This window comes from Aulostomus chinensis, chromosome 2, assembly GCF_037954235.1.
Source record: "Aulostomus chinensis isolate RoL2024-O1b breed Wild chromosome 2, RoL_Achi_v1.0, whole genome shotgun sequence".
NCBI lineage: Eukaryota > Metazoa > Chordata > Actinopteri > Syngnathiformes > Aulostomidae > Aulostomus > Aulostomus chinensis.
In genome coordinates this window covers 10,645,712-10,660,941 of record NC_141321.1, presented here as the reverse complement: position 1 = coordinate 10,660,941, position 15,230 = coordinate 10,645,712, and the positions used below count along the sequence as shown (strand labels likewise).

Genomic DNA, 15,230 nt, shown 5'->3' with positions numbered 1-15,230 from the left:
TGAGTATTCTTAAGATGTGAGGCTTGTTTCTACTGAGAGGAAATTGACTTTAATCTCGCCACTGATATAAATTCACTGACCATCAATGCTGTTTTTTCCCTCTATTTTTTTTTTTTTTTTACAGCAGCTTCATTATTTATTTGTGAGGGTCGCGATGAAGACAACTTGTCTTCTTAATTGGAGAAGATGTCTGATAAGGATGGATGATGTTAGAATACTCGCTGATATTTGTACGCCTCCTGGTCCAGATTTGGCTGATATTTTCTGATGTCAACATAATCTGCTGAAGAACACGTTTAAATGTAAGTGCTGAAAAACACCTGCAAACATTGTGAATTTGAAAAGGTGATTCCCCCCCCCCCTTATTGTGAGAACTTTTAGAAAAGCTCTTGAAAATTTGCACCAAAACTGATTTTTTTTAAAATATGTCCAGTGACTTGCTGATGTCATTCCCGTCTGGCACCTCTGGATCCGCTGGAAGGATAAACCCAACAGGCTCTTACCAGCGAGCGAGTAGTGGCGTTACTCTATTGACAGGCGAGAGTAACGCGTTACTTTATTTTTTTGGGGGGGTGGGGGGGGGGGGGTTAGGCCACCCAGCAGTGATGATGAGGGACGGAGGCTCCGGTGTGAGACTGCAGTAAGACGCAGTGACCGCCTGCGTCCACTGGGGGAGGACCGAGCACCGCCTGCTTGCGCTGCGGTGCATGAACGCCTCTCTCGCCGAGGCTCTCCATCGTCACACACTCACACACACACGCACACGTACACACGCACACACACCAACACACACACACATACACACACACTAGGAGGGATACAGGAGTGTAGGTAGGGCTGCAGCGGCGGACGGGCAGATGTGTGATGCTTAGACTCCACCATGGGGCCGCTTCCCTTCGCCTGTGTCAAGCTAAACTTTTCCCCGCCCGCGCATCTTCTGGCCGTGTGGAGCTGTCATTGATGCCTCGCTACTCGCACACCTGCTTCTTCTTTTTCTCCCTCTGAGCATCATCGCTGCCAGCACCGGGAGCGATGCAGCAGAAACGGGGGATGAAGTGGCAACAGATCCTGTTGAATGGAGACAAGACGTCGAGACGCTGCTAAAAAAGTGTCCTCAGAGTGCGTCAGAGCACGGATGGATGATATGGTCGCTACAATCGGGGATTCACGGTGTTAGCCCCCCAAAACTGAGACGGGAATTTGGGTACAACTGCGTCCTCACCCCCTCTCCTGCTTGTGTGGGACTAAGGCGATTTCCTCTGGCCCTTTTTCATGTAAGTATGAATGTCAGAGTGAACGGGGCTGTTTTAGTGAGCAGAATGTTTCGTGCGTAATGTCCGTTGTTAGATTCATTTTGGGAATAGCCGAACCTGATACACACTAACAATGAAGTTGCGCTGCCTCGCAGTGCAAAAGATGCGTAGTATCCTGAACTAAAGCGTCGCCCAAACCCCTCCGTCGCCGCCTCACCCCGCTCTTCTCTGCTGTCTTGTCTTTCAGAGGAATAAAGTCACCGGAGCTCCATAATCTAACGCCGAGGATCCAGTTTCAATCCCTCCGAATAAAAATGGCAACCACGAGTGACCACGGAGGATCAAAAAACGCATTTGGGCGCGTGCCCTGCTCGTGGAGACGTTAACCACCTGATGGTGAAGCCGCGGAGAGGATGTTGTTTTGGTGACTTGGTGATTTAGAGGATGCCGAGCGAATAAAGGGCGCTGCAAGTTTGACACGGAGCGTAACAGGCGGGCTGGTAATGATGTCATAACATACCGGAGGCCTGTCTCCTGACGTGTAAGTAGGCACATGGACCGCGCGCGGCATGGACCCAACTGAGGTCTGTGTGTCTGAAATTCACAACTAATTGATGTCTCATATTCTCCGTGCGCGCGCCCCGAGCTGCAACTTTTACCCTCTGGCCTGCATCGTTCCCGCCGCGCTCGCGGACCCAGCCGCTCCCTGCTAAAATGGAGTTTGCCATGGTGGGTGCAGACGGCGGGTGCAACAGTCACCTGCCTTACGGATATGCTCAAGCTCGCGCGCGGGAGAGGGAGCGCGAGAGGGAGCGCCAGGCTGCCCATTCCAGAGCGGCGGCAGCGGCGGCCGCTGCTGAGAGCGGGTCCGGCGCGGAGGGAGGAGGAGGAGGAGGAGGCGGCGGCGGCGGCGGCGGCAGTGGTGTCGGGGGGTCCACCTCCTCCTCGAGCGCTCATCTCCTTAACAACCGCCAGCATCCGTCTCGCGCCGCCTCCTCGAACGCCAACCTCAGCAGCGGCGGTACCGCCTCGCGCCCCTCCTCCTCCTCCACCTCCTCCTCCTCCTCTCAGCCGCCACAGCACCAGCAGGAGCCCGAGCAGCAGCAGAGGCTCGTCAGAGAGCGGAAAAAACAGCGCGGCGTCGGACGGTGGAGACGCAACCGGTCAACTCTCGGCGGAGACCTGCGCCACTCGGAGCTGGCGCTGCTCGGATCCGAGGAGGACATCATGATAGAGGAGGAAGAGGCCGAGGGAGCCGAGGAGGAGGAGGAGGAGGGGGACGAAGAGGAGGACAGGGGCAGCAAGAGGTCCAGTTTTCTGTGTAACATGGATGATGACGAGGAGACGGTGTCGATCACCGACCGGCGGCCTCAGTCCGGGTACGAGAACGTTTACAGCGAGTGCGGCTGCAGCGAGAGAGTCGTCATCAACGTGTCGGGTCTGAAGTTTGAAACTCAGCTCAAGACTCTGACTCAGTTCCCGGACACTCTCCTGGGTGATCCCGACAAGCGAATCAGGTACTTCGACCCGCTAAGGAACGAGTACTTCTTCGATCGGAACCGACCGAGTTTTGACGCCATTCTGTACTACTACCAGTCAGGGGGGCGGTTGAAAAGACCCGTCAACGTCCCGTTTGACATCTTCTCCGAGGAGGTGAAGTTTTATGAACTCGGGGAAGAGGCGATACTCAAGTTTCGGGAGGATGAGGGATTTGTGAAAGAGGAAGAAAAACCTCTGCCAGAGGACGAGTTCAAGCGCCAAATCTGGTTGCTTTTCGAGTACCCGGAGAGCTCCAGTCCCGCCAGAGGCATCGCGGTGGTGTCCGTCCTGGTCATCGTCATTTCTATTGTCATATTCTGCCTGGAAACGCTGCCAGAGTTCAGGGATGAGAAAGAGTATCTACAGCCGCGGCACAACTCCTCTCAGCCGGACCACGGATTCACACCTTTCAACGACCCGTTTTTCATCGTGGAAACGGTTTGCATCATCTGGTTCTCCTTTGAGATTATAGTCCGCTTCTTCGCGAGTCCCAGCAAAACAGCTTTCTTTAAAAACATTATGAACTCTATAGACATTGTCTCCATTTTGCCTTATTTCATAACTCTCGGCACGGACCTGGCGCAGCACCAGGGCAACGGTCAGCAGGCGATGAGCTTCGCCATCCTGAGAATAATCCGCCTGGTCCGGGTGTTCCGCATATTCAAACTGTCCCGACACTCCAAGGGGCTGCAGATCCTGGGTCACACCCTGCGGGCCAGCATGCGGGAGCTGGCCCTCCTCATCTTCTTCCTGGTCATAGGGGTCATCCTCTTCTCCAGCGCGGTGTACTTCGCCGAGGCGGACGAGCCCACCTCTCAGTTCACGAGCATCCCGGATGCTTTCTGGTGGGCTGTGGTCACCATGACGACGGTGGGCTACGGGGACATGAAGCCCATCACCGTCGGTGGGAAGATAGTGGGCTCCCTCTGTGCGATCGCTGGCGTGTTAACCATTGCGCTTCCGGTGCCGGTCATAGTGTCCAACTTCAACTACTTTTATCACAGAGAGACAGACAACGAAGACCAGACCCCGGTGGTGGAGAGCATGCCACCGGGCTGTCCCTACTTCCCAGACTTTTTACGGAAATTTAAAGGCTCACCCTCCGGCTCATCGCTGGGAGACAAAGCGGAATATATGGAGATGGAGGAGGGGGTGACGGAGTCGCTTTGCGGGCTAGACAAGAGCCCCAGTAAAGGAAACGGCACAGACATAAGCAGAAAAAACAGTACTAACTCCAAATCAATCCAGACTGATGTGTGATTACGAGTAGAGTTTTATTTCCCCCTTATTTCTGAAAAAGAACACACCCTACAAAGTTATCCTAGTTTTACGCACGGGTCAGAGCTGCCTCACACACTCACAGGTCAGCATTTAGCAGGTGCAGGCGGCTTCACTCACAGCAGTAGCTCCCTTCATCCTCTCCACCCTGTTTGGGAATTAATATTTGCCTAATTAATCCATCTCACCTGTGCGGGCTTCCAAATTAGACTCGAAATTCTAGTGAAGACAGACGCGCTATGCATTCGCACTTTATGAGTTCAATCTGTCAAAGAGAGAGAGGGGGGGGGAGGGTGGTCGTTTTGCTGTTATGCAATAAAGTTCATATTTGTTTGCACTAATGTAGAAGTTGCGCGGGTTTGGCAGGTTTTTATTTTAGAGACAGAAACTGTAGGCCATGCAAATGGCAATATTAGTTAGTTATCTGGCCACTTAGCTGCAGAGTGTTGGAGTCTTCACTGAGAGCAAACTCGGAAAACGTTTATACCCCCGTTCATTCGCTGCCACTACGATGGACTCCAATAAGAACAGGATAAGGCGTTTGTGTCTGTCCCAACTTTAACAACAACAATTAAAAAAAAAAAAAGCTTATTTGTGCGCATTTAGCAGTCGTGTCACAAACCAGGGCTAGAATTCCTTGTGCTGACCCACCATGAGAGCTAAGCACACGGCTGGAGAAATGACTCGCCCCTCCAGGTTTTGCCCCCCGCCCCTGATTCATTCCAGTCACCTCAAAATGACAATATCCCTTTACACGGACGCATCTGGAAAGCTATAGCAAAAATGACTCTGTTGTGGAAACTCCTTGTGAGCAACTTCCTCTCTTGTCCGCTGGACTTGGTGCACAAAAATGCTGTTTTTTTTTTTGTTTTTTGTTTTTTGTTTTTCTTTCCTCAAGAGGACTATGATTAATTCCGAGCAGAGGTTCATCGGGATGTGGATGTCTTCCAAGGTATGTGTTCGCCTCCTGTTTAAGCTGTGATGCTGAGAACAAGCAGCCGATGACACTGCATCTTATGACACACGCATTTCCCATCTTTGATTATTAGGACTAGGATTTTCTATCTGCCATTACGCGTGAGTAATAATGCGTAAAATGGCGCATATCTCTGTCATCATGCGGTCAGGAAGTGTCCTCTGTGTCACGTCCATGTACTACTATGTCTGATATCCAAAATGATGGCGTCCATGATGGTCCCTGAGCTGACAGGTCGATCTAGCAGCCCCTTAAAGCTACTGAGAGAGGATTTCATTGAGTCCAGAAACATTTCCCCCGACATGATTGTCATATGATTTACACACTGCTTCTTTGGACTCACAGCCACGTGAATATACGGTTGATTTCTGATTGTTCTTGTTCGTCTGTGCTGCCCAGTCACCTGTTGATCCTGTTCTCATGTTCCACAGACCTACTTTAAGGACACTGTGACACTTGAAGTCAGAATATATTGTTTCACTCGGTGTTCACCAGCTTGAACCTTGACTCTTACTGCATTTATCTTGACATGTTCTTTCGATATTGAATGACCGAGCGCAACTTGTAATTTCCCCTCCTGGCACAAATATATTTCTGTCTTTAGGCTTCAGTGTGCTGAGTGTGCGGTGGTTTGGAAGGGTGAAATTGTTTTAAAATGTGTAACATTCTTAGAATTCTGATTTTTATTTATCATCACAATTGGTGTAGAAAGTGGTACTTGCTTGATATTTATCATAAACACACCCTGTGCTCAGTAGTTTAAAGGTTCAGACTTTGTATTTTTCTACGTTGCTGTGCTTTTAAGAAAACTTAGGGAGTTCATTTCACTTTTTGTCACAAATTCTTATTTCAAAGTTGTTTTTTTAATCTGTTTTGTAACATGTCTGGAGACGAGAGTAGCTCAGTGTTGTTTGTCTTGTCTTGGGCAGTGATACAGCTGTTAGAATGTGACGCAAGTGTTTGTGAAAACATTCCTGAGACATTAAAAGTACAAAATAGAGGACACAGAGTTTAAAGGAACATGCCAACATTTTGGAAAATGCACTTAATGTCCGTCCTCCTCAGCCAGACCAGAAGATAGAGACTCACCTCTGTGCTGCATCAGGTAGCTGGGATCAGCTGACTGCTGCTTAGCTTAGCACAATGAATGTTAGTGGATGGGAAGGGTTAGCATACCTCAGTCAAACGTCATAAAGCAAACTTTTCTCCAATAGAACTTCTGTTGCGTATTGGTTGTGACATCATTTTAAAGTACGAGGTGTTACGATAGGTATTGTAGGGGCAAAAGGCAAAAAGGACTTTGGGTGCTCCAACCTGACCAGTCAGCTCCCCACACAACTCAGCCGTCCTGGGGGGAGGGGGGCATTCCTGCTTGGGTATAGTGGTAATTGCCTGGTTACCTCAATGCAAAATCTCTGCTACAAGAACTACTTCCCTGAGTGGTCGCATTGATTTCACACATCACCTCAAAACTTCAGCCTACAAAATTATTGTTTCACTAGAAGAGCAACTGCTGCTGCTGATCATGGTTGATTTTGTGAGTGAGGATGAGGAGGATTACTGCTGGACAAACCAAGACCCTGGATCAGATCTATTTGATGAGGAATACAGGCTTTGAAAGCTGAGCCAGCAAGATGGAAGTATGCTAACCTACCCATCTGTTCATTGTGCCAAGCTAACTAGCGGTCTCTCTGTGGGTCCCAATTTTCCAGTGCGCACGCACACACACACACACACACACACACACACACACACACACACACACACACACACACACACACACACATCCTTGTACTTATATCTTTGTGAGGACTTTCATTGATATAATACATTCCCTAGCCCCTCACCCTAAACCTAACCATCTCCACTGACTGCCTGACCCTAATCTTGACCCTAAACCTAACCAGAACCTGATTCTAACCTCGACCCTAAAACCAAGTCTTGACCTTCAAACGGCCCTTTCAAGAAGTGAGGACCGGCTAAAATCTCCTCACTTTCCAGAAATGTCCTCACTCTGTTGGTTAAATACGTATTCTAGTCCTCAATATGTAGCAAGTACAAGAACACACACACACACACACACACACACACACACACACACATATACACACACACACACACACACACACACACACACACACTCTTCTTGTCTGGCTCTGGGGAGGATGAGCAATTCACATAATTCTCAAAGAGTTGGCATGCTCAATGCTACAGTATTTATCTGTTTATTGCACATCACCTATTAGCAAGGTCCAGTATTAGAGTTTAGCAGTGCTAGCTGGACAGGCTAAAGTGTCACACAGTTATATTTACATTTTGGAATCCTTTAGAGGTGGAATGTTTGTTCTACATGGAGTGTCCAAGTAAACTGATGGGGCTACGATAAATAAATAAGTAAAACTTAAAGACTGGAGGTAGAACTTTGTGTAATGAACTCTTTTTTAATCAATGAAAGCAAAACTCTCGGGTCATGCTGGACTTACAAACAGGGTAAAGTTCTGGGAAAAACAGAGAAAACAGTTGTTGAAAAGTTCCAGCAGTATCGTCAGGAGTCCTCAGGACCCGATATAAAGCACAGACACTGATGACACTGGTCGTGACATCACAGCTTCATTTGAGGGTGCACCTCGTCGCTCACCCAGCAGCACATAATCGCTGCATCAGCATGTAATCTTGTATTTGCCTGGTGTGTTTATAACCTCAGAGGAGCTTTTCTTACACGATATTTTCACCACCTGCACCCACGACCAAACACGCGCAGCAGCAGTCTGGCACCGAGCCAGCTCCACTTGAAACCTCACACTTAGCACTTACATAATGGGGGCTTATTGCGAGAGGCGCAATCCAAAACATTTTCCCAGCAAAGTGTGTGGGTCAGGCATATTCTTAGTGTGTGGCTAAGCCGAGTGTGAAAACTGCCTGCATCATCTTGAGCCGCGGGACGGAGCGGAATGGTTTTGACTATTGTCACGTACACGGTGAGTCTTTGTAGTGCAGATTTAGACCATATGGCTCGGCCATGTGACAAAGTGAGACTTATTTATGGTTATTTCTCAAACGGTATTCCATGCCTGTCAAAGGACATAAAGTAGAGGTGGAAAGCAAGTATGTGTGTGTGTGTGTGTGTGGCATACAAAGTCAGACAAGCTTATGTAATACTATGAAGGTACACACGAGGCTAGTTGATTGATAGTTCTATCAGTTCCCAGTAAAGTCCTCAAACATATCCTGGTTCCAGTGCCTCCAGTGAGAGGAGTCTCGGCTTTGACTGAGTGAAAATCAATGATCTCTGGCTTTCAAGCAGCTGGTCAACATTTGTGACCTTAAAAGGTTGAAATTATTATTTAATAAAATGAAAATCTTTAGAAATTGACTGTTGATGGAAATACAGTGATGATGTTTTCTTATGACCGGAGCTCCAGCAGTCAGAATCCCAATTGTGTCCAACCTATCTATAGATAGATGGATAGATAGGCACGGTGGTGCAGTGGTCAGCACTGTCGCCTCACAGCAAGAAGGTTCCAGGTTCCAGCCCCGGCTCCAGCACAGGATCTTTCTGTGTGTGTGTGTGTGTGTGTGGGGGGGGGGGCTGGAGTCTATCCCAGCAGCCTTCGGGCGAGAGGTGGGGTTCACCCTGGACAGGTCACCAGTCCATCACAGGGCCTATAATCACAAATTGTTTGAGAAAGTTTAATTCCAATGAAACTGTTATTTATAAGTAACAGCAGCAGTTTCAAACGTAAATGCTTCTTTGACTGAAGGCCCTAATTTTTGCAAATGGATTCATAATAGGACAATAATTAAGTTTGGTTCTTCTGTAAAAAAAACTCCCAAAATTAAAAATTAAAAGCATCATCATGTACAAAGTGACCAGCAGCAAAAATTCCACAGAAAATTCATTCTACGTTGAAATTTAGATAACGGTTAATTTGTTAGAACTAAAATATAATAAATACAATAATTATAATAATAATAATGATGTTAAAGAAAATGTAATAAGAAAAATAACAGCATTTTGTATAAATACTTACTACAAGCTAGTGTTAGTTTGCTGAAGCCAATGAATTTGATCCTGAACGTGAGAGAATAACAGCAATAAAAAAGCACGATCAGCCTTTATGGAAATACATAAAGGCTTAGATTTTCTAATGCAGGGAATTGTGGCACCATGTAAAGTCTAAACTAAAGCAGCAGCGTGTCAGAGGCGTCCCACGGTAAATAAAATCTTTTAAAATCGCTTCAATTAAAAGCGCCAGCAGTATTTTGTTTTGCATTGCGGTCGTTACATTAGCGTCCGCATTTACAATCGTTTATTGATTTGGCTCGTTGCGCCTGACAGTCCATAAACTCTGCAGTTTACAGGGACATTTGACTCCTGAATATTGAAACAAGCCGCTCTGCGTAACAGAAGCTGAACGGTGCTGATAGGTAGAAGACGCCGCGGAACCTGCTGACAAACGGCCCGCTTAGCTGTTGAGAATCTACCTGCATCCATCCATCTTCTACTTCTAAAACAAACAAAAAAAGAAACCCTCTTCAGGGTCAGTGGGGGCGAGAGACCTTCCCAGCATGCACTGCTCTGAAGGCCTGACACAGAGAGACCCAGCCTGCTTGATCAAACTGAAGGGAGTTGTACAGTCGGGGTGGAGGCTCACTTTCTTCAGTGCCACTGAAGTGTTTAGCTTGAAAAAAGAAAGTGGTTTGTTATTTGTATTTAGAGAGTCAGAACCATTTATTTCAAAGGACTTTATTACAATCTACACACCTCTGATATTTTACAGGACAAAGGACCTTGTTGCATTCGTTCCAGTGTAAACTGAACGTGTCCTGAACTACTCCTGGCTCGGACTGAAGGCAAATGTTCCAGGAACTGTTATTTTTCAGACTGTAAAATCACAACCTCAGGCCAGGAGGTAATTATTGGTGTTAGTTAGTAGGATTAGGCAAAAAAAACACAAGGCCAGTTGTCAGTAAACCTGCTGACAGGGTGAAACATGGGCCGGGAAAGAACCCCTTCGATTTTGGGACAGATCCCTTGATTATAATGACATTACATTGGCGGAGGCATGCGCTTACCCAAGGTCCATCCATCCATCCATTTTCTTCCGCTTGTTCCTACGAAGGGTCGCGGGGAGGTGGGGGGGGGGGGGTAGAGTATCAATCAGCCTCATCCCCTCTTGATGTCTTTGGACTGTGGAGGAAGTTGGAGTACCAGAGAGAACCCACACAGGAACAGGGAGAACATGGAGACTCCACACAGAAAGATCCTGTGCTGGAGCCGGGACTGGAACCTGGAACCTTCTTGCTGAGAGGGGACAGTGCTGACCACTGCACCACCGTGCCGCCTCACCTAAGGTCCCTCACTCCCATTTTAACATGCTGGGCAGTGTAAGGTTGCCACGTTTTTCACCAAACTGCTTTGTTTGTGTCCATCAGATCTGACAAACGTGGCGGTTTCATAACCCCCCCCCCCTTTTTTTTAAGCTACATTTGAAATTTACATTTCAATCTTGTGCTTCATTTTTTTCTTTCTGTAAAAACAGGCACATGTAACTCAGTGCATGACTGAGAAAGCAGTGTTGGGGAATGCAGCCTATCATGTAGCCCTCCTTCAAATGGGACCCTGGTTTGAATCCCTGTATTAACCCTCGGCTTGGCGGGAAGTCTGTTCTGACACAATTGTCCGTGTCAGTGCGCAGAGCTGGACCCGGGAGTAGGATCATGTCAATATCCTATGCACTGCGTTCTCCTGTCTGTCAGGTGAAATGATAGAACTTGCAACACTGACAAAATTATGATGACGATGATTGGACTCCTCCTCTACGCTTCATATATAGAGAGGGACTCAGATGTCTCCGGGTTAAGACCCATGATAGCAGCCCTGGAATTATTTGATTACAAAGGTAATTTTTGCACCGATATCAGAAACTATCAGAATTGTAAGTCAAATGATGTCATCTGTCCATGTCAGACTACCTGGGGAGGAAATAACACGTAGAAAGCAGCTCGTGTGCCACGATAACATGTGAATCTACTTAAGAAACTGCTGTGTTATTCATAGGCCTGTGGGTGAAACCAGGCTGCTGAAACAAAATGACCGTGAGAGTGAGGGTGACGTCAGTCGCTTTGCACAATGAGGACAAAGGAAATTATAGTCTTTATAAATAATCTTTTCTGACGACGACAAGCCAAAGTGTCTGCTGTGACGTCCAGAGGCCTATTTGACCGGCTCTCTATGTTTTTCCACTGATCCAGCAGGTTGTTTCTCTAAAAAATAACGCGGCCTAATGATTTTCGGGGAAAAGTCATTAATCAAACAAAATGACATAGAACAACATCATAATGCGGGCATGTTGGAGATCAACTCTTAGATGTATTGTTTTAATCGTTCATAGACGAGCCGTCATCAGGCCTCTCTGATACAATCTGGTTCTTGAAAGGAACCAAAGCAACAGGAAAAGAAAACAATGAAAACAGTGGAATCTCAGCAAGCTGTCCATTACTCTGGCCTGCCAATATATTAATCAGGCCTGATCAAGCGCTGTCAGCTAGCGTGCAGAGCCAACATACACAAGAGGCAATCCAACAGCTGTCATTATGTGAGTGTTTACGATAATTGTTGTCCCAGGCTTGTTGAAAAATCATTAAAATAATCCAAAGAATTGATTCAAAGAATTGATTCCGTTGATTTTGATTAGTGTTGGGCTGCAGTCCAAACCTAGAGAGCAGTAAGCTAAGCAAACCACTGGGCGGGCACTGCAGGTTCCACTGGTCATATTATTGGTCAGTTACTGGGGGGGGGGGGAGCCATACCAAACACAGACAGAGTCACAATCTTAACTCAACAAACAATTATGCACAACAATTTCAATGGAGAGAGGTTTACTCTTTAGTGTGTCTCAAAATTATAGGCCTTGACTATTTCCTAGGTTGGATCAATTTATCTCCTACGATAGCTAGCATGCTAACATGTCTGGCTAACTTCAGAGCTAACATGTCTGCTTGCAAAATACAGCGTCTTTTTGAAGAATGGGCCTGATGTGGTTTGGACTTATTTCCCAGATCTGCAACAACTTTGGGCCAGAACTGGTCCAGACCAAAAAAAAAAAAAAAAAAAGAGAAGTTCATATACGGCCTAAATATGGCACACACGTGTTACCTAAAAACTACATCCTGATCAGCCCTGGACCAGATGTGGTCCAGATTTATACCAAAACTTTTTCAGCATTGAAAATGAGGGTCATTCTTTTCAAGGTATAATACTTTAGTGTGTCTGAATGGCAAAATACATTTTCTATCTATTAAAAGTAATAATGACAATACAAATTTCATTAAAGTGACGTATATTTATAACATGGTGCATCATTGCACACATAAAATACACATAAAATTTTATAAAACATATGCGCTATAAATAGTATATTTGAAAACTTTTTTGCTGACATAATAACGTTCAATTTTAAACTGTAGACATCAACATTCAAGTGGTTCAGGTTATACCTGTAGTTCAGTTCTGCTCATATATGTGTGTATATATATATATGTGTGTGTGTGTGTGTGTGTGTGTGTGTGTGTGTGTGTGTGTGAGACTTCTAAAATATTTTTTGACAGTCATAAGAAAAAAAATTGCCCAACTGATACATTTTTCTCCTTATTAAAGTAAATATTTATTTGAAAAAAGTGAAACTTGTCCAAAAAAAATGTACTTTTTAGGTGATACTGAAATGTCTTTTTTCATGGATTATTTTCTGTGAAACAAGAGATTTTGATACAAAACAAGCAGCAAGACTGCTCCTGATCACCTCCCACATTACTGGGATATTCTACCCACTGACAGCTGTCAACTGTGGTTATCATAAATTTGAACATCTCCCACTGATGTGATTTGCAAATAAAATGGTAACTCACCCAAAAGCTAGCATGTCTGCTAATTTCAAAGCTAGCATGTCTGCTAACTTCAAAGCTAGCATGTCTACTAATTTCAAAGCTAGCATGTCTGTTAATTTCAAAGCTAGCATGTCTGCTAACTTCACAGCTAGCATGTCTGCTAATTTCAAAGCTAGCATGTCTGCTGACTTCAAAGCTAGCATGTATGCTAACTTCACAGCTAGCATGTCTGCTAATTTCAAAGCTGGCATTTCTGAATCACAGCTTTAGCCAAATTCAAAGACTTGCATTGCTAGTTTGGAGCTGTAGCACGGGCGACAGCAGCATCTTTGACCCCTTGCGTGGGCTTTTGGCTTGGATGTGCGCCAAACAAAGCTGTTTTCTGATGCTGGGGAAAATGATTTTTATAGCTAAATACCTACAGCTACTTAGAATGTATTTTTAAAAAATATTTTGCCTTCAGCAAACATTTGTTTTTTTTCTCATTTGTTTCCATATTTTTCCAAGACCATCAACTGGTGAGGGAGCCTTTTTTTTTGCCTTTGATGTGTTATTAGCTGCTGTCTGTTGGCGCAACATTACGCAGGTGTCGTTAAGTGCATAAAACCACTTTTATTGGATCGTTGCTCCAAAATGGGTCAGCTGGAAACATTTAAAAGCCAAGTCAAGTTAGGTTTATTTAAATAGCACATTTCATATGACAGGCATGGACTCAGAAACATAATATTAAATATGTAGCACAACAAGAGATGTCGTCATCGAGACATTTACTGGACCCCGTCTGAGAAAACAGCCGGGATTCATAAATAAAAATGCCTCCCTCAGATTCTTCCACTGCTTTAAAAATAACACATACAGAGGACATCAGTCAACTGAGAAAATATTTACATACATTTATAAATAAATTTGAATAAATTTCAATGCAAAAACAGTGCATGATTACAAAGAAGTGCCCAGGTTGCATTAACATGCTTTACCTGTACAGTAAAACTCCAGATCCTTTTATCAGCAGACCTCGTGATGCTGGGCTTTTTTTCTTTTTAACAATGCACAAAAATGCAGACTAAATAATAGTAAAAAAAAAAAAAAAGAGGAACTTTGATTAATTGAAGTCCAACATTTATGAGATGAGATTTTTCTCAGTGAGTGATGATTTATATTAAATGTATCTTATAATTCTGACTGCGTCTTGGCAGATGTATATAAAGTAATAACCCTCCTCATATGGGAGGCTGGTGCGGACGTGCCTGCGTGGTGGTCCGCTCTTCCTTCCAGTATGATATAAAGGAGGAGTCACTGAGCATTATAGGATTTAAATGTCTGTGCAGTGGGTCATAATGTGGAGGATCTAATTCTAGGCAAACCGAGGAGGGATCAGAAAGGACGCATGAATTGATCCTGAAGCCGATACGTGATAAGACGGGTCCTGACTCAAATAAGATCTTGAATAACTTTTATGTGGACACAAAAAGAATGTATAATCCCTTTTTTGTGAGGTTTATTGTCCTCCATGCGTCCAGAAAAGCTAATTCAGAACATAATTCTTTTGTTGCCTTTGACATTTCTGGTTGTGCCAAATGTTAGAGAGGATTATAATCCATTATCGTGTCCAGGCCACAATGGAAATCAGCCCCCCGTGATGATACAATTAGAGCGTACAGATGAGACTTCTGTGGAGTGAAATCAAAGACATTTGGAGCATAAACAGTTCCTATTAATGTGCACCGCTAACATCTCCCATTGCTATCAGGCAGTTATGTCCATGGAGAAGTTGAGCTTTCTATGAATTCATATTTCTACTCATAGAGTCATGTAAGGAATAAAAGACCTGCCAACCCATTCACGCTTTCTCTCTCGCCCTCTCTCTCTCTCCCGCTCTCTTTCTCTCTCACTCTCTCGTCTTTTTTTAAACTCAGATAGAATCTTGCAGCTCTGTTGATACATTTGGTGCAGCTCCATTCTACTCAGTTTCACAACTGCGATAGAATTATTTACAAAGGAAAAAGGTGTTTCCCAACCGTTAACTTCTAACCAGTGGTAGCCTGGGCTGGGCTTAACACTCTGATTACTCTCCCTGTACTGCAGCGTTTCTCAAAGTGTGTGGCGCGCCCCCCCGGTTGGGTGCGGAGGTGTCCCGGGGGGGGGGGGGGGGGGGGGGGGCGCCACCCGACGTCCAAACATTATTTCCCCCCTCACCTTTTGCTTTGTTTATGGTTCCACCGCGAAAAAAATTCCAACGTCCAAACATTAGTTCACCCCCTCACCGGGGGAAAAGGGGAGGGGGGGAACTAATGTTT

At 45.4% G+C, this 15,230-nt stretch overlaps 1 protein-coding gene across 2 annotated transcripts in view; it reads left to right on the top strand.

Moving 5' to 3' along the window:
• Positions 1-825: 825 nt before the first annotated feature.
• kcna4 (potassium voltage-gated channel, shaker-related subfamily, member 4) overlaps positions 826-15,230 on the top strand; it is a 74,180-nt gene continuing 59,775 nt past the window's right edge. For both annotated transcript variants that reach the window (XM_086178959.1, XM_086227321.1), the window contains exons 1-2: positions 826-1,274; positions 1,501-5,022. In XM_086178959.1, coding sequence (XP_086035085.1) covers positions 1,968-4,052 — 2,085 coding nt within the window. In that variant the 5' untranslated portion in view covers positions 826-1,274; positions 1,501-1,967 and the 3' untranslated portion in view covers positions 4,053-5,022. The remainder of the gene's footprint in view (positions 1,275-1,500; positions 5,023-15,230) is intronic.